Genomic DNA, 18,314 nt, shown 5'->3' on the forward strand with positions numbered 1-18,314 from the left:
GCAACATCCAGCAAAATGTTACTGTTCAACTCAACTCAATTAGATTAACACTAATGCATCCATTGGATTTCCCAAAAGCAAATAGTAACAATCATTTCCCTAGGATTTTAAATCAACATAGTTAAAATTTAAAACTTTTTGGACCAGTGACCTTTTACCAGCTCGGGCGGCCAGTTACCACCAATATTCTTTTATCCCTGATCACAATAATTAGTTGGATGGAAATAAATTGTAACTCCAAGGCGGCGAATAAAAGGGCAATATGTACGTCGTCAAAAAATAATGCGGCTGATTATGCATATTTAAGAAAACTTAGAGAGACAATGTACAGTAAATGTCTCTCTTTACACAAGATAACGTTGGCCTGCACTGACGGAAAGTAGTGTCCACATTACTTCAACTTGATCCTGATCCATCGTCTGTTGTATAGAGCAGTATCAGAGTTCATCAACAGCTCCAACACTAAGGGTGAAATGTCTTTCATTAGCAACAAATTGCTTACGGTGGTCTTTGATTTTTCATCTGCACCAAAGCTTCTTTGCAGATAGCAAAATTCTTTTTGCATCATCTGTGTCAGATAAATGGATAATCAGTACGGAAAGGCATAAACAAATCATAAGAGCCCTGATGGTTGGTAAACACGAGAGGTTATAATTGCATAATTAAGGCATTAAACATTTGGAAGACAAAATTACAAAGCACTTCTCGTACACGTCTAGGATCTAATTAAATTTGAACATCAACACTAAGATCTGATAGGCACTTTCATAAATGCACTTAGCTCAACAGCGGAAAGATTAAGGGTTGAATTTCTAGTTCTGGTCCTCCAATTGATCTTTTACACATTGGACAGGACAGCGAGCTTTGACCCAAGAAAATATGCTCATCACGTTCATCATGCTGCTAAATGTTGATTGCAGGAATTGCTCAAACGGTCAAGAATTAATTTTACGAAAGAAAGAAACCGGTTGAAGGTTACTTCAGCAGACCTGCAACACTTGCAGCACAAATATTATCAGGTATGTTGGCTTCGGATTCCACAGATGCCTTTGCTATAGCAACCCCAACTGCAACACTTCGGATAATATCCAAGCCTCCACATAGACCTGAAAGGACACCACCAACAAGGCAATCACCAGCACCTGTGAGGCTGATCACTGAGGCGGATATTGCAGGTAAATGAAAAACACATGTTCTTGAAGATCTTTCTCCACACAAATTAACAGGAGTGTTGGATAGAAAACTCCCTTCCAATTTTTCAAGTAGCTGTGTGGAGAAAGGTGTCTGTTTGCACTTGCGCTGATCTTTCATGAAGTTAGTGTGCTCTTTGCAACAAATAAAAACACCGTTCGAGCCGAGTGTCACGATAAGCAACTTGATGCCATTTTCAAGAAGAAAAAACATTGCCGGGCTAAGCATTTCAAACAAATATTCTACAGCCTCTGCTTTGTCCTTGCACTGCTCCATTTTGTGAAAATTATATTTCACCGATGGGGATAATGCATTTGCCATGGCAACAAGCTCAATCTCATTTGGGGAAGTGCAAGTTATCTGAATCATCACAGAAAATTTATATGAATAGGTAAAACTTCAAATGCATACTTATAAAATAGTTGTCCAGTCCTTCACACTCACATATTCTGCAATTGGCTCAATTCTTCGACTCTTCACCACTGAGACAGGCTCAAATAACACAGGCACCCCTGATTCATATGCCACTGGGAAAAATAACTCAACAGAGTGTTACCATCGACCTTTTGTTCTGATCAATATGATGAAGATATGGAAAACATAATAGTGTAGATAACTATGAGTCTAGGACATAGTTGCTGAGTTTTCTAGGAAGGCTATTGAAATATATGGTCAGAAGAGAGATGTGGAGAGTCGTAGCATACTGAAAGACATAGCAATGCAATAATAACGCTTTTCACAAAATAAATGTCGTGAAGTGTCACGGGCCTCAATCAGAGAGTTCTCTGGCGATGACCGGAGGGCATAACTGTGGCGGACGTGAGGTCGAGGGCGGTTTGCCCCTCGGTGTCCCAGCGCCATGATGGCTGAGGGGGGGGGGGGGATAGGAGAATTACTTTGCTGCCCTTTGATGATATGCACCCCTCCTTTATATTGGAGAGGCCCCTTAAAACTTAAGGGAAAGTAATAATTTGATATCCTGCTAAAGTAACAAATCTGATTCTAGAGAGATATATTTGGCAAGGCTTGTTATGGAAACCTAGACACTGTGATCAGGACTTGCTGCACCTGGCTTGGGGTGGCAGCTATAGGTTTGGCCCCACATGACACTGGATGAATTCTTCATAGTCTAGCCATCATGCATCTAGTGCCGCTGCTTTGTCCCATTGAACAAGGAGTTGAAGACAGTCCCTGTGTGGCGGGATTTGAGGACTTTGGCCAGTTGAGGGCAGACACGGCCATGGAGGGTGGGCGGTAGCTGTGGGGTAACGTCAGGGGGGGGGGGCAAGAAGTTGAGAAGACCCACATGGAAGACGTCATGGATGCACGTCGAGGGAGGGAGCTGCAGCTTGTAGGCGACCTGCCCGTTGCGTTGCACAATCTTCTACGGGCCGTAGTAGCATGGTCCCAACTTGCTGCGGCCTTGGGCGGATGTGGCGTGGTGGTGGAGAAGGCGCAGCCATACCCATTAGCCCACGTCAAAGGCCACCTCACGATGGTCGGAGTCGTAGTGGCGCTTGTGGTGCTGCGAAGCTTGCTCCAGTCGATCCTGGTCCACCGCAGGGAGCTAGGCCGCACCTTCCTAGTAGCTGCGCAGCGCTGGAGGCTCGCGGCCGTAGACGACGCGGAATGGCGATGTCTTCAGGGAGGCCTAGAAGGAGGTGTTGTAGGCAAACTCTGCCCAGGGTAGCCATCGAAGCCATCGCCAAGGGCGATCACTTGTAAGGAAGCGAAGGTACATGGCGATGATCTTGTTGATGACCTCCGGCTGACCGTCTGGCTGTAGGTGATAGGCCGAGCTGTGGTGTAGCTTCACGTCAGCCAAACGAAACAGCTCCTCCTAGAAGGTACTAGCGAAGACCGGATTGTGGTCGCTAACGATGGAGGAGGGTACGCCGTGGAGGCGCATGATGTCGGAGAAGAACGCCTGAGCCACCGAACGGGCCGTGTACGGGTGGCTCAAGGGGATGAAGTGCGCCATCTTAGAGAAGTGGTCGACGACTGTGAGGATCACCGACTTGCCGTGGATGCACAGTAGTCCTTCAACGAAGTCCATGGCTATGTTGGCCCATACTAAAGTGGGGACGCCCAAGGGTTGGAGGAGCCCTGTTGGATGCAGCTGTTTGGCCTTGTTACACTGGTAGGTGGTGCAGGTGCGCACATAGTCGAGGACGATAACGCGGGTGTTGGGGATGTAGAAGTCAGCGCGGAGACGGTAGAACGTCTGTTGAACACCCTCATGGCCCAAACCATAGGCTACCGCCAAGATGGAGAGGTGGCCGGCACAAAGACACACCCGCCGAACGTGATGAGGCTGTCGGTCACGGCCTAGGGACCTGGAGCGGGATTGGTGGTGAGCGCATCCCGATGGACGCGCAAGGCATCATCCTGTTCCACCTTGCGTCGAATGTCATCGAAAACGACGAACTGGACAGCCGAGAGGGCGCACAGGGCTGGTGTTGTCAATGAGTTGCGACGTGAAAGTGAGTTAGCCACAACATTGGTGCGGATGATCTTGTACTCGATGTTGAACTTGTAGCCCAGGAGCTTGCCGACCCAGTGATGCTGCGGGTCGTTGACAAGCGTTGGTCAAGTAAAAATTTAAGGTTGTGGTGATCTATGCGTACCACAAAGTGACGACCCCATAGGTACGGACACCAATAGCGTATGGCCCACACTAGGCCGATGAGCTCCCGTTCATAAGCGACGAGGTTGGCGTGGCGGGCTGCCGCCTGCCGGCTAAAGTAGGCGATGGCACCCTAGCCCTGGTGAAGGACGGCACTGATGCCATGTCCCGAGGCGTCGCATTCCACCACGAAATCGATGGTGAAATTGGGGAGCGGCAGAATCAATGTAGTCGTGAGGGCCATCTTGAGGTTGCTGAATGCGCGATCGACGTCCCGTGACCATGCAAGGCCTCCTTTTTTAGGTTGGTGAGGGGCACCGTGAGTTCGCCAAAGCTCCGAATGTACTTGTGGTAGTAGCTTGCCAAGGCGAGGAAGGCACGGACTGCTCGCGCCGAATGGGGGGTCGACGAGTCCAGGACCGCTCGCACCTTCTGTTCTTCCATTGCCACTATGTCTATGGATGACATGCCCAAGCTAGCTGATCGATTGCTCGACGAAAGCGCACTTGGATTGATTGAGGAAGAGGTGGTGATGCCATAGTGTGGCGAAGACTTGACGAACGTGGCAAAGATGCTCATACCAGGAGGCGTAGTAGATGAGGATATCGTCGAAGAAGATGAGGACGAAACATCAGAGGAAGTCACCGAGTGCTTCATTCATCAGGGCCTGGAAGGTAGCTGGAGCGTTGCTTAAGTCAAAATGCATCACCAAGAACTCGAATAGCCCTTCATGTGTACAGAACGCCATCTTCCCAATGTCATCAGCGTGCATGAGCACCTGATGGTACCCGGCGCGGAGGTCAAGCTTGGTTAAGAACTTGGCGCCGCGCAATTCGTCGAGCAGCTTGTCCACCACTGGGATCGGGAACTTGTCCTTGATGGTGGCGTTGTTCAGGGCGCGGTAGTCCACGCAGAAGCACCAGGTCCCATCCCGTTTTTTCACGAGCAGGACGGGGGCCGAGAACGCCGTGTCGCTACGGCGGATGAGCCCTTGGTGCAGCATGTCGCGGCATTGGTGCTCCAATTCGTCCTTCTGTAGCTGGGTGCACCTGTAGGGCTGGACGGACACCGTGTTGACACTGGCCTTGAGGTAGATGTGGTGGCTGCAGGTGCGGGCCTATGGCAGGTCGATTAGCGCCTAGAACAGGTCGGCGTAGTCGTCGAGGAGGGTCAGCATCAGATCGGTGTCGACGCCTGTGATGGCGTGGATGCGGGAGGGCCGCCTGGAAGGACATGCCACAACACGCGATGGTCATCCCGGGTGAACATCATGGTGAGGACACTAAAGTCCCAAATGATCGAGCCAAGCGAGCCCAGCCACTGGACGCCCAAGACGAGGTCATAGCGCTCGAGTGGGATCGTGTGGTAGGGGATGATGAAGCACTCGGTGTCGATGTCAATGGGTAAGATGCGGCAGAACCCCGTGCTTTGCACCTTGTCCTCGTTGGCGACGATGACACAGGCCCGAGCGGTGGTGCAGCATCATGCCCGTGTGCCATACTGCGTTTTCCCCGATGAAGTTGTGCGTGGAACTAGAGTCGATGAGGGTGAGGAAGCGTTCGGCACCGATCGAGATGGCAACCTTCATGGTTTGCCCGACACAAGGCTCGATCTCGTTCAAGGCAGCCAGGGATATTGTAGGGCCATCGTCGTTGTTGGAGTCAGAGGGATCGGGGTCGTATGGTGCGTGCTCCATGACAAAAAGGCACTTGCACTGGCGATTTATGGCTGGGGACGAACTTCTCATCACAATTGCAGCAGAGGCCCTGGTCGCGGTGAGCCTGCATCTCCCCAGGCTCCAGAGTGCGCTAGGCGAACAGGCCTCAAGGTGGGGCGCTTGGCTCAACCCATATGCCATGCCCCCCAATAGTGTGCTGGACGGTTGGGCGTGGTGGTGCGGCTCCCCGAGCGAGGAGGTAGAACAGAGGTGTAGCGCTCGTACGCCTAGGCGAAGTTCATGGCGTCTTCTAAGGATTTGGCCACTTGGAGCTCAACGTCAGCCTGAAGGGGCTCCTGGAGGTCAGCCGTGAAGAGATGGATTTGTTGCCGTTCGGAGAGCGGGTCGACTTGGCACTGGAGCCCCATGAACTGCTTGCAGTAGTCCACCACCGAACTGAGCTGTCGAAGATGTGCCAATCCTCCTAGAGGGTTACTATGGATGGAGGATCTGATGCGGTTGTCGATGAGCTCGACGAAGCGTGGCCATGTTGGGGTGCCGTTGTCGCGTTCGTAGCGGTGGAACCATAGCTAGGCACCCGTGGTGAGATGACAGGAAGCTAGCCACACCTTGTGTTCCAGCATCTGTTGACCATGTAAGAATTGCTCACGACGGTTCAACCATGGTAGTGGGTCGCCGTCGTCGTCGAAGGTGAGGAAATTCAACTTGTAGAGGGGGCCGTGTTGGACCACGGTTGTCGGGGAGGATAGGGTGGCACAACAATGGTGATTGCTACCCTGAGGATCCTCCGGAGATGCCATGGTCGGTGGAGGTGCCGGACATCTCTGCCACCATCTTGCCGCAGCTATGTTCTAGGCGGTTGATGGCGTTGGTGTGAGCTTGTGGCTGCTGGTCAATGTCACTGATGCGCCGATCGATCTCCCGCCAGTCGACGCGGTCGATGGAGGCGCAAAGCATCTGTTGGTTAGCTAGGAGGTCACGAAGCATGTCTTCGAATGATTGAGGCTCGTTGGAGGTGGACATGGTGCATGGAGGGTTGAGGAACTTGGGCTCTGATACTAGGATGTCACGGGTCCCAATCAGAGGGTTCTCCAGCGATGACCAGAGGGTGTAACTGTGGTGGATAGGAGGTCGAGGGCGGTTTGCCCCTCGGCGTCCGGGCCGTGATGGCTGGAGCCAAGAGAGAGAGAGAGAGAGAGAGAGGCCCCTTACAACTTAGAAAAATATACGAAAGGAAATACATAATAAGGAAGCTAACATCTTGATTTAAGGGAAAGTAATAATCTAATATCCTGCTTGAAGGGAAAGTAATAAATCTGATTCTAGGGAGATATATTTGGCAAGGCTCGTTATGGAAACCTAGCCACTGTGATCAGAATTTGCCGCACCTGGCTTGGGGCGGCGGCTAAAGGTTTGGCCCCACATGACATAAAGATACAAAAATTAGGAGTGTGTATTGCGTATAATAAAAATTGCATAGATATTACAACAAGGCTCCCTTAAATACACTCCCACGAGTTCTGGTTTATATAATTTACTACAATTAGCTTGTATGCGAACTAAACAAGTTTAGAGGATTGTTTTTATAGAAGATAAAAAAAGAAGAGCACTGGTATACATACTAAACATTTTCTTACAAAAACTTTACAAACAAAACTCTCAATCGTTAGATTTATTCAGTGCAACTTAAGATAAATCAGGATGAGTGTTTTTACGTCCTTAGGAGGTATCATGAGGTACTATCAAATTATACCTTAGGAGGTACCGAAATTTGGTACCTCCCTAGTTATAATTTTTGGTACCTCCCAAGGATGGTAAAAAGGCTCAATCGGATTTGCCACATCATCATCTTTTAAGCGTTTGTAAGAAAATTTTTAGTGTGTATATTTTTTCCCGACAAAGCTTAAGGTGGAACAACGTACTTATGCAAGCTGCTTTAAGTGACTCAGGAGGTAAATTTGCATCAAGCATTAGAAGAGGTGCATTGGTGATTTGAAGACGGAAGCGATATATCCAGCTAGGAATAAGAAAATTTTCCTGCCCAAAGGAAAATGTAGGCAAAAACAGCAATAATTCATAAACAGTACTGTACTTTTTTTTCCTGGTAACAGTACATATTGTGTTGTAGAAATCTTACAACTGCCCCAACACTTGCAACTCCAGCGATTAATTCTCCACTACTATCAAATACATTTGATACTACTGGGGTTGTAACATCATGAACCTGTAGTATTCCTATGTAATTATTATGAAGTAACGTTAGCAAATAGAAAAACAACAAAGTATTGTTTGAAAAGAGAAGAAATAATTTTGAAAAAGGATGTTAACACTTCATAAAAGGCAAGAGTGAGATAATAAATCAAATAGGCTGCCATAAAGAGGACATCACAATAACAATGGCAACCCTCTCTGTGGTGCATCATTTGATGTTAAATTTGAGACAAGTGGAATGGAGTTTTAGTGTTAAAACAAAGGAACAAGGAAAACGCCTTCAGAATATTTAGTGCTGGACAATTATTCATACAAATTATCACTTGATTGATCCGATTAGTTAAAATATCAATTGTTTTAGAACACTAGGATCCACCCATAACATAGCATTAAATTGCCATTACAAATAAAAATTTACAGATTGATCTGAAAAATCCCATATCACGTACAATCCAGCAGGCTATATAGGGGTTGGGTCAAGGCCCAACAAGGGCAGGAGAGCAGATAGCCTTTAAGTCATTTAGCAAGTTATCATTCATTTCATTTATTTAAGATATTTCCTCATTAGTTAAGGTATTTCCTTATCTCCAAGATTAGATCGAGATTGTTAGGGATTTATTAGCATCCATTGTTAGCGGCAGCACCACCAGCAATGCTCTGTCATTAAGGGAAGCAAGAAATAAATCAATCTAGTCCTAGACTCCTAGTACTTTTCTTTCCCTGCCCTGCAGTGCCACTGCCATCACCGGCACCATCGCTCTGCAGGGGTTCCAGGGTTACCGCATCTAAGGCCTCAGGGCCCCTATCTAGCAAGGTCATGACAGCCATTACTTATTATCTATGTCTAGTTCAAAGTACCAGAATCTCTTTGGCGCACGATAGTATGTGGACTAGTTCAACATGTCTACATGTAAGACATCCAACACACTGTTTGTACAGCAGTATCTACAACCCATAGCAGACTCTTTAGCAGGGAATTACATAGTCTAGCGAAAGAACTCCAATTTTGCCAGCTGGGAGAAAATTTTCTAGCTAGGTGACAATGATTAAATTTATCATTAAACAAATACACTCGGTTTTGTTGAGCTCACAAGGAAACTATTGTTATTGTCGGCTTTTTAAGGTTTTATAGGATAATCATCTGTCTGAGGAAGGTCGTATGGTGATGACTTGAGGCAGAAGCCCCTGCCATAACTATGCAAGTTTTCTTTAAAACTAAGTGTATGCACAAGTTTCATTAATTGCAGTAGTCTATAAGTAGACAGGTAAAACAGTATGTCCTCTTCATTCTATATTAGTAGAATTCCATCTTGCTTCCATTGCATTTACGAAATCCACACTATTTCAGACAAATTGATACTGCATTGAAACATGATGGCTGTAACTCTTTGACCACAAAGAACAATGAAACTGCTATTGTCAGAAATTTTAGCTTTGGTTTGTTACACCAAATTATAGGCCTACGACCTTGCATAACAAATAGGATAGAAGTAATGGCAAACAACACATACAGTGCAGAACCGGCAAGTCAATCCAAATTTTAAAAATAAACAGTAGATTAGCAGCAAAAAGAAATTTTAGAACTGGTTTCAAAATACTCATCAAACTATTACAATGGTACACCTGAGTTTTGCAATATAATGGATTCATACCAAAAGGTGGCTATCTTCAAACTCACCTTCTGTACATAATCCAGCTGACCTCCAGTATTTTAATAGGAAGTCCCCTTCAGTAGAGTAAAAGAAGTATTAGAGTATATAGATATGAGTAAACAAAGCATAATACAAAGTAGGCCACTATAAGTAATGATATCTTTCCTCAAAAGAAAATTATACGATACCTGCCATATCATTTCCAACAACGCTTATCATGAAGGGTCGTGTCCCAAGCTTTGACATGCACTCAGCAATATTTCTTGCTACTCCCCCACTGATGTACTTAACCTAAAGAATGACAAACTCATTATTAAGATGGCTCCAAAAAAAACTCATTATTAAGATATTCTACTTGCATTTGTACTATTTTAATGATTGTCATATAAAACTACTACAAGCTCGCAAGCCACATAGCGCAAAACTATGGATGAAGAAAATGTATATAGTAAGGACGAACACAGTAAACTAGAACAAAAGGTATTAAAAATTGTATGAAGACAAGAAACAAACATGGAATCACTGAAAACTAAAGGATAAAAATGGCTTGTAATTTGTGTAGCTCACAACTCTAGTTTCCATTCCACAGAATTATCCGTTGCTCATGGACTCATGGTCGATCTACTCCGTCACACGATTATGCCTCTAACAATGATTAGTCAATTAGTGGCAAAAGAGGAGTGTGATGGAAGCGAAGAGTGACACCATTCCAGGGACAGTCGTGCCGGGATGGGGCGGCACGGAGGGCTTGGCATGGATATCCAGCACCATCCCGCCGATGATCACCGGGCTCGGCTCCACCACCGTCACCGCGAGGCTGCTTAATGGATTCTGCGACGAGGGGGGGGGGGGAATCAGGGAAGAAAAAGAAACATCAAGGTTAGGAGGTACTGATCTGAGCGAGGGATGGCAGACAGGGCAGTCGAGCAGAAGATATTCGAGAAAGGGGAGTGGCACGTACCGGGCTAAGGACCGGCGGCGGGGGGGCCGAGGGCGGGAGGAGGTGGCGGCGGACGGCCTCCATCCTTCGGCCGGCGGGCTCGGCCATGTGACGAGGCCGAGATGCAGAGGACAGAAAGGCGGCGCCGTTGGTGTGCGGAGGAGAGGATTCCGGCGGCGGTGCGGCGCACGGCGGGGCGGAGATGGGACGGACTAGGATGGCCGATGGCACCGGGTCGGGTGGGCCGGGCGGAGCTGGAACAATGGCCTAGTAGTTCGCGCACGTGCGCGAGGACGCCAACGAGTGCACGATCCGACAACCCGTTTCTGGTAAGGCTATCCCCAATCATTTTTTTTCATTATTTCGTTCTTTACGAACGGAAAAGAGAGAATACCAAAATAAAAGAAATGACTTTAGAAATCCCTGTATAAAAGGAACTGTGTAGACAAATTGTTAGAACGCTGAAGACAACGAAAATCTTTTCGTGAAGAAAATATGACTCACAAAGAGAATCCGTTAGAGATGATCTAAACATGCTCTGTCTCCCTTAGTTTCCTTTTTGAGTAACCAAAAGTTCAAACCTTGATTTTCAACTGAATTTTTTTTTGCCAAAGTCTCTTTCGTGCAACTATGAAAACAATATTTTAAATCGAATTCTTCAACGGAACTTTGTGCACAAAACTATGAATCACAAATTTCTGTCGAAACTTTGTACACAAAGTTTGGTCCATGTGGTTCCGGAATAAAAATAACTTTGATCCGAAAATTTTGAACAAACTTTTTGACCTGGAAACTTTTGATCCAAAGATTTACAGTAAGGTCCATATAAACAATTTATATAGACCATCCAATTATGCTCAAAATAGTTGTCCACTAAGTTATACAACTACAAGAGGAGGGTTAAGAGAGTCCTTGGAGCTAGAGTTCTAGCGAGTCGAGGTGGGTTTTGGTGACTAGGGTTTCCTCTTCCTCTCTCTTTAATCTGTTCTTCGTTCTCTTTTTCTTCAAACTAGCCAACCCTTTCCACGTAGAATGTATTGTAGTGTTAATGATTCCGAGTAATGCCACGTGTTGGTAAGGAGCAATCACAAAACTTGCACAAATTAAATGAATACATAGCCATTCCACTTCTGTCTTCTGGTCCCTCCTTCGCTTTTTCTTGCATCCAGACCAAAGGATTCTTGTGACTTCAACCCTCATCCTCCATGCAACCGTCCCTCATTGGTTTAAAGAATTTTTTCTTTGCTAGTTTGCTGCAACCATGAGCCCTAAAATCAAAATTGTTAGCCAAAAAATAATTGTTCTGCAACATATTTAGCATCCACTATTCTTTCCAATTTATCGCATACTTATCCCAAATCATTAGTCTTTTTTGTGATTGTATATTGTGATATTATCGGGTTGTTGCATATTTGGTAACTTCTAAAAATAATAGGGGGTTTTGCGACAAGCAGCAGTGCTCGACAAGCGAAGGGAGGGCAACGCTCCGTGAGGCTCCAAATCCAAGCATGATTAGTGATAGTATATGACAGATGATAAGGGACTTAATTACTTTCTGCTTTATACGACAGTTATATCTTTTCAATTATTGGTTTTAATTAGGTTCCTATTTAAGCAGGGGGTGCATTGATAAAATGTTTTGTTGTTGCTTGGATCATCATTTTACATCCCAATGCAGCTTTTTCAGCACTGAAGAAAATATTAATCACTAGTAGATGATGAAAATCCTAAAAGTTGGAACTAAGATGCTGACAAGCAAAACAATAAAACATACCAGAAGAACAATTAGCATCCCTTATTCAACCAACATGGCATTTTACCAGATCTAATGGGGCACTCGTATCATGTATTATTCAACATTTCACCCTATCACCTCCACCACCAATGCCCAATCTTACAAGCAAAACAAGTACAATGAATCAGTGAAAACTAAGGAAAGCCCAATCCATAAGATAAAGAAAATGTGAGATAATAATATTTAGATCATCCTTATGTTTTACATTATTGCAAATTGAGAAAATTTGCAAGCTTTTGTTAAATGACCCGTGACATCAAGAATTTGGCCTGGGCATGTTGCTCTGAGCAAGTGGTTCGGTGCATGTCCCAAGCTTCAGTATCCATTCAGATAAGAGATGGCTCCGACTCTCTATTTTGGACGTATAATTGGATCAATGGTCTTCCATTGAATAGGTTGCACCAAACTTAACGCTGAATCAAAACTAGATGGTCACGGAGGGCCTACTGAACATGGCTTTTTTTCTACTACCTTTCATACAATTAATATATATATTTTTATTTTTTATCCTCTGTTTCTTGTCATTCTTGAAGGACTTATCTCTAGCCTATACTAACTTACTTGGGACTAAAAGGTTACCTCCGGCGTGCCGACGCCATCACCGGAGAACAATGCAGCGGCGATGTGCGTAGAGAGCAAGGGATGGGCGAGGCGTGGGTCCACATGTCATGTAAGAAGACAATCTGGCCGGTATGGACTGTACTAAATGGGCCTCAAAATGCTAAGGTCTGTGCTTAAAACTTTGATGGGCATGCTTCCAGTCCAGGCCGAGAAAGGTCCAATAATACCTCTCGTTAGTCTGTCTGATTCCTGATATCATTTCGAAACTTTTTTAAGATCAGTATCATTTCGAAATTTGATCGTGCATGCAAGTACTCGAAGAAATCCTCTAAAAGAAAGTACTCGAAGAAAAAAATCATTCATGCAATATATGGAATCAAGGGCGCACCTACAATGCCAAATGGGTCACAAACTTTTACTGCATTCGAAATTATTCAAAAGCATAAAATTGTTCTAATATCTAAAATTATTTGAATTCCCATTATAAACTTTAAGTTAAAATCAGTCATGTAGTTTCTCTATTTTTCATTTATATGAATGGTACAAGCATGGTTGACCTTTCGTTTTGATAAAAAGAAGATGAACGTGAAAAGTATTGAGTAAATTGCACCGTGGCTTCCTATGAACTTACGCCATTGTATCACCTAACCATCTCAACTTACAAATTGCTTTCTCGGCTACCTTTTCCAACCAGCAATATAGACAAGATCTTCTTGGAGATTCCGAGATTGTTATTCATGTGCGTGTAAGCTTGCTAGCCCCATTTATCATAACATGTAAACCCACGGTAAGCAAGAAATTACTTGAGTTCATTGCCCTCAAAATTTTAAAAAGAAAGTTGAGTGGCTCAGAAGCTATGTAGGCGACAAGAATGAAATGCTCATCAATTAGATAGCTGATTTTCTTTTATGGCTCCCTTCTTCGACAAAGAGGGCAATATCTATTCCAATAGGAAATCCGGCATTCCTAGATCTTCCAATAGGGAATTCAGCTTTCACCAAGGTAGCTCCTTATTGGTAGACCTTGGTACCCGTACACTTTTCACGTACAAATTCCAATCAGAAAATCAATACAGTTTCCTGATATTCTAGCATGAGTGCATAAATGTTTCATCTTGGTCGGCCAACAAATAGCTTGCCATCTGCACCACACCCTGCTTGTACCAAGGATCTTATTCTAACATTTTCCTTACTCAGAATTGAGATTGAGCCCACATACAAGCACCCATAAAGCAGGATTAGCTAGCATTTGTAAGTCACGTTGGAACCTAATGTTCCCTTGTTAAGGTAAACACTCATCAGAAAGATAGCTGGGTGACGGTGACTATTAGAGGAGGGATTAAGTCATAGACTGAGAAGATAGAATATTACCACAGATTTAAAAGAAGAGAATATGAACTAGATGATTTCTCTTACTTAATTATAATAAATATGAGTCGATCCTAACAATCTAAACTAATCAATCTTATCTTAAAGACTAAATAGTAGATCTTATCCTTAACGACTAATCTTATCTCTAACCTGACAGTGCACACGGTGCTACGCGAATGCTACAGTATCTGCCGGCACTACAGTCCTTGATTACTGTTTGCATGTGTGAACTGCATTTTCAGCTCATAACATCCCCACTAGAGCCCTAAAGCACTCGAAGTTTCAAACCTGCAAAGCTCAATGCTAAGGACCCTACTCCGCTGTGAAAAACCATGTGTTTATGGGAATGAAAAATTGCAAGTATTGCCCAAACCTGGGGCAAAATATTATCAGTACGGCGCAAGCATGCTCGCTGCAAGACCATAGAGGTTGAGTCTCCAATTTATGGAAGATGTTTTTTTTTTTTGCAGTGTGGAAGATGTTTACTTAGCCAAATGAAAATGGTCATCAGTGTTGGAAGAACAACAACCATCTGAAAACAGAAAGCTCTATCGCTGCATACTGAACACCTGACATCGTCTGGTAAAATTGTACAAACAGGGCACCAAAACTGATCAAGTTCGGATAGCTGGGCAGTGTAGATCAAATCAGCTAAACAACATGGGAGTGCGATGAACCAACTAATGTTAGAATATAATAATTTGTTGGTACCGGTGTCTTTATCTTTTCTTTTATGTTTTGAGTCAAACGTACATTGTTTTACTTGTGTCAGGGATGTACGAGTAGGTATAGGATTGAGACGTGGGACATGACTTGTGTCACGTTATCACGACTTTCATATCCCACGTTAGCTGTAACATGCGATGCAACACAAGTTGCGGAGTATGGATCACATGTAAGGGTAGGTCTGTAAGAGTCTATAAATAAGAAGAGGAAAAAAATCGAAAAGTCGTGGTGGTTGTGCAACATAAAAAAATCTTTCTCATTTGCATTTGAGTGCTTCCTGTGTTCCTCCGACTAGTTCATCAGAGTGGTGTGCGAGTAGTCGCACATCCTCGTGAGTGGTCACTAGTTCAGCTTGAGTGGTCGAGGACCACTCGTGGAGTGGTCATTTTGTGGTAGCGTGGTCATGAGGAGTGGTCGTGCGTCTCCTTCAATATGGTTGTGAGCGCACGGAAAAGATCCGAGAGGCCAACAATTGGTATCAGAGCTTAGCTCCCTAGTTTTCTTTGCTCCTGCAACATGTCGCAATCACAGGCTCTGGAAGGCTCGAGGCTTTCTCGGACTCCACCGCAGCGGGGACATTGCGGGTCTCCCTCTCCTGTTCCGCGTCGAGGATGGAACCGTGATGACGGTGGTCGTACGCTCGTGGTGCAGCGGACGGTGAGAGAGATTGGAGGCTCGGTGGCATATCCAACTCTCACCCGGACGAACTACAGCGATTGGTCGCTGATGATGAAGGTGATGCTCCAAGCTCGCGGGCTTTGGGAAGTCATCGACATTGGTGACGCCGAGGAACAAGAAGATCGGATGGCGTTAGAGGCCATTCTCCGGGCGGTTCCGTAGGAGATAATTTCTACGCTGGCAACCAAGCCAGCGCCAAGGAGGCTTGGGACAGCCTCAAGGCCATGCGCATCGACACCGATCGTGTGCGAAAAGCGAAAGTCCAGCAGCTCCGCAAGAAGTATGAGGCGATCCAGTTCCATGACGGCGAGGCGGTGGAGGATTTCACGCTGCGCCTGAGCGGTCTGGTGAACTAGATGGCGACCGTCGGCGAGTTCATCGACGACACGGCTGTTGTCGAGAAGTACCTGCGTGTGGTGCCTCCCAAGTTTGTGCAGATCGCCCTATCCAATGAGACTTTGCTTGAACTATCCACACTATACATCGAGGATGTGACCGGTCGGTTGAAGGTAGTCGAGGACTGCTGCATGACAAATGCGAGCAAGAAACTCCTGTTCACTGAGGCGGAATGGATAGTGTGTCAAAAGGATCAACAGCCTGGAGAGGGCTCTTCCTACTCTGACAAAGGTGGTGGTCGCGGACACCGTGGCAGCAAGCCGAGCCGGAAGAAGGGCGACTCCAACGACCACGATGGCAAGCAAGAGTCTGGGCGCGATGTTAGAAATGAGAAGTGCCGAAAATGTGACAAATTTGGCCATTGGGCCAAGGACTGTTGGCAACCGAAGCGCAATGAGAAAGCACACCTCATGCAGGGTGACGACAACGAGTCGACCCTGCTAATGGCGCAGGCATGCGCCCTCACCGACTCGACGAAACTGACGTACCCTAGGTGCTTGAGCTCAATGAGACGCATGCGTAGGTAAACCTTAGTTGCGAAGGCAAGAGCCGGAGCGATGTGTGGTACTTGGACACTAGAGCCAGCAACCACATGACCGGCGACGGCGATGCGTTCGTGGTGCTTGATACCGGCATTGTCGATTTGGTCAAGTTCGGGGACGGCTCCATCGTTGACATTCGAGGCCACAGCACGGTGTTGTTCAAGTGCAAGAACGGCGAGCACCGCACCATCACGGACGTCTACTTCATCCCCAAGCTAAAGAGCAACATCATCAGCATTGGTCAGCTCGACGAGTGAGGCTGCTAAGTGCTGATCGACGGGGGAGTGTTGTGGATCCGTGATCACAAGCGCAATCTTCTTGCCAAGGTAATGCGCTCCAAGAACCGGCTGTACATGATGAGGATGAACATCATGCAGTCGGTGTGCTTGGCCGCACATCATGATGACGAGGCATGGCTCTAGCATGCCCGATTTAGTCATCTGCACTTCGATGCGCTGAAGAAGTTGGCACGCCACGACATGGTGTGCGGTTTGTCGGCGATCAACCACATTGGAGAAGTCTATAACAGCTATCTTGCAGGCAAGCAATGACGTGCTGCGTTCTCACAGAAAGCCAACTACCACGCTCAGGGTCTTCTAGACCTCGTGAGCGGTGATCTGTGCGGGCCCATCACTCCGCTGATGAACGACGGGCGGTGCTACTTCCTGTTGCTGGTAGATGACCACAGTCGCTACATGTGGCTGCGTCTACTGACCAGCAAGGATGAGGTAGCCACGGCGATCAAAGAGTTCTAGTTGCGCATCGAGACGAAGATCGAGCGGCGACTGTGAGTACTGCGAACTGATTCGGGTGGTGAATTCACCTCGGTTGAGTTCAGGCAGTACTGCGCCGAGCAGGGAGTCGAGCACTACCTCACAACACCCTACTCCCCACAGCAGAATGGTGTTGTGGAACGTTGCAACCAGACCATCGTCGAAATGGCACGCTATCTGCTCAAGGCGAAGCAAATGCCAACGATGTTTTGGGGAGAGGCAGTTACCACAAAAATCTTCCTCCTCAACCGGTCACCAACCAAGAGTCTGAGCGACATGACCCAATTCGAGGCTTGGCATGGGCAGAAGCCCGTTGTCTCATTCTTCCGCACGTTTAGCTGCGTGGCGCATGTCAAGGTGACCAAGACAAACCTGCGGAAGCTTAATGATCACAGTGTTCCAATGGTGTTCCTCAGGTATGAGCTGGGGACCAAGGCGTATAGATTGTTCGACCCCGAGCACGTCGCGTTCACGTCTCCCGTGACGTGATCTTCAATGAGAAGAGGTGCTGGGACTAGTCGACGACAGACGAGTCAATGACCACAAGATTCAACATCAACTTCACCGTTGAGTACGAAGAGTGCCAAAGGTTCGAGGCGGTGAAGGAGGCTCCAGCTGGCGCAATGACCATGAGTTGACCTACTGCGACCACATGTCCACCAGGTGCGACCACATGTCCGGGAGCGGTGACCAGTCCGCCTGCTGGGACACCAGAGCGACGAGCGGTGATGACCAGTCCGCTTGCTGCGACACCAGGCCAACCAGCATCCACTAGCTTCGTCACGCCACCGATCGATGGCGACCAATACCTCGATGCCGAGCATGATGACGGGTCGCTCCATTTTCGCACCGTCGAGGACATCCTAGGCGACGTCACGCCACATGGGCAGGCAACCCGAGAACTCAACGAGCACGAGCTGCATTTTGTGAGAAGCCCCCGGCCTTGCTGACCTGAGCCGCGAGCACGACCATCTACGGGTAGAAGCGTCGGAGATGCTCGATGTTCCACGGATTCGGGAGTGGCTGTCCTTCCTCCGTCGCCAACCTGAAAGAACCTGCCCGGGGGACCGCGATCACGGTGAAGGGACCTTCCCACACAGGGGACAGCTTATTCATTCCTTCGCGCGACTGGACGCGTCGGAGAACTAGGTCCCCCACCTCGAGAGACCGGGCCC

At 46.8% G+C, this 18,314-nt stretch overlaps 1 protein-coding gene across 3 annotated transcripts; it reads right to left on the reverse strand.

Moving 5' to 3' along the window:
- Window positions 1-229: 229 nt before the first annotated feature.
- LOC133884298 (pseudouridine kinase) lies at window positions 230-10,618 on the reverse strand. Of its 3 annotated transcripts, XM_062323655.1 has the most exons (10): window positions 10,320-10,618; window positions 10,064-10,189; window positions 9,547-9,649; window positions 9,385-9,432; window positions 7,633-7,730; window positions 7,418-7,532; window positions 1,636-1,718; window positions 990-1,551; window positions 503-568; window positions 230-419 (listed from the first exon to the last, which is right to left on the reverse strand). In XM_062323655.1, the coding sequence occupies exons 1-9, from the start codon at window positions 10,404-10,406 to the stop codon at window positions 519-521; spliced, it is 1,272 nt and encodes a 423-aa protein (XP_062179639.1). In that variant the 5' UTR covers window positions 10,407-10,618; the 3' UTR covers window positions 230-419; window positions 503-518. The 3 variants fall into 3 exon arrangements, with proteins under 3 accessions (XP_062179639.1, XP_062179638.1, XP_062179640.1); XM_062323654.1 differs by having other exon boundaries at window positions 230-568; window positions 10,320-10,617; XM_062323656.1 differs by lacking the exons at window positions 7,418-7,532; window positions 7,633-7,730 and having other exon boundaries at window positions 230-568.
- Window positions 10,619-18,314: the final 7,696 nt, after the last annotated feature.

This window comes from Phragmites australis, chromosome 11 (genome assembly GCF_958298935.1).
Source record: "Phragmites australis chromosome 11, lpPhrAust1.1, whole genome shotgun sequence".
NCBI lineage: Eukaryota > Viridiplantae > Streptophyta > Magnoliopsida > Poales > Poaceae > Phragmites > Phragmites australis.

Excerpts from the sequence above, each read along its gene's own strand:
- LOC133884298 (XM_062323655.1), bottom strand. The coding sequence starts at position 10,406 with ATGGCCGAGCCCGCCGGCCGAAGGATGGAGGCCGTCCGCCGCCACCTC. Across the intron at positions 7,731-9,384 it reads AGCTGGATTATGTACAGAAG|GAATACTACAGGTTCATGAT; the intron begins GTGAGTTTGAAG and ends ATAATTACATAG. Across the intron at positions 7,533-7,632 it reads TTGCAAGTGTTGGGGCAGTT|GAAAATTTTCTTATTCCTAG; the intron begins GTAAGATTTCTA and ends TCCTTTGGGCAG.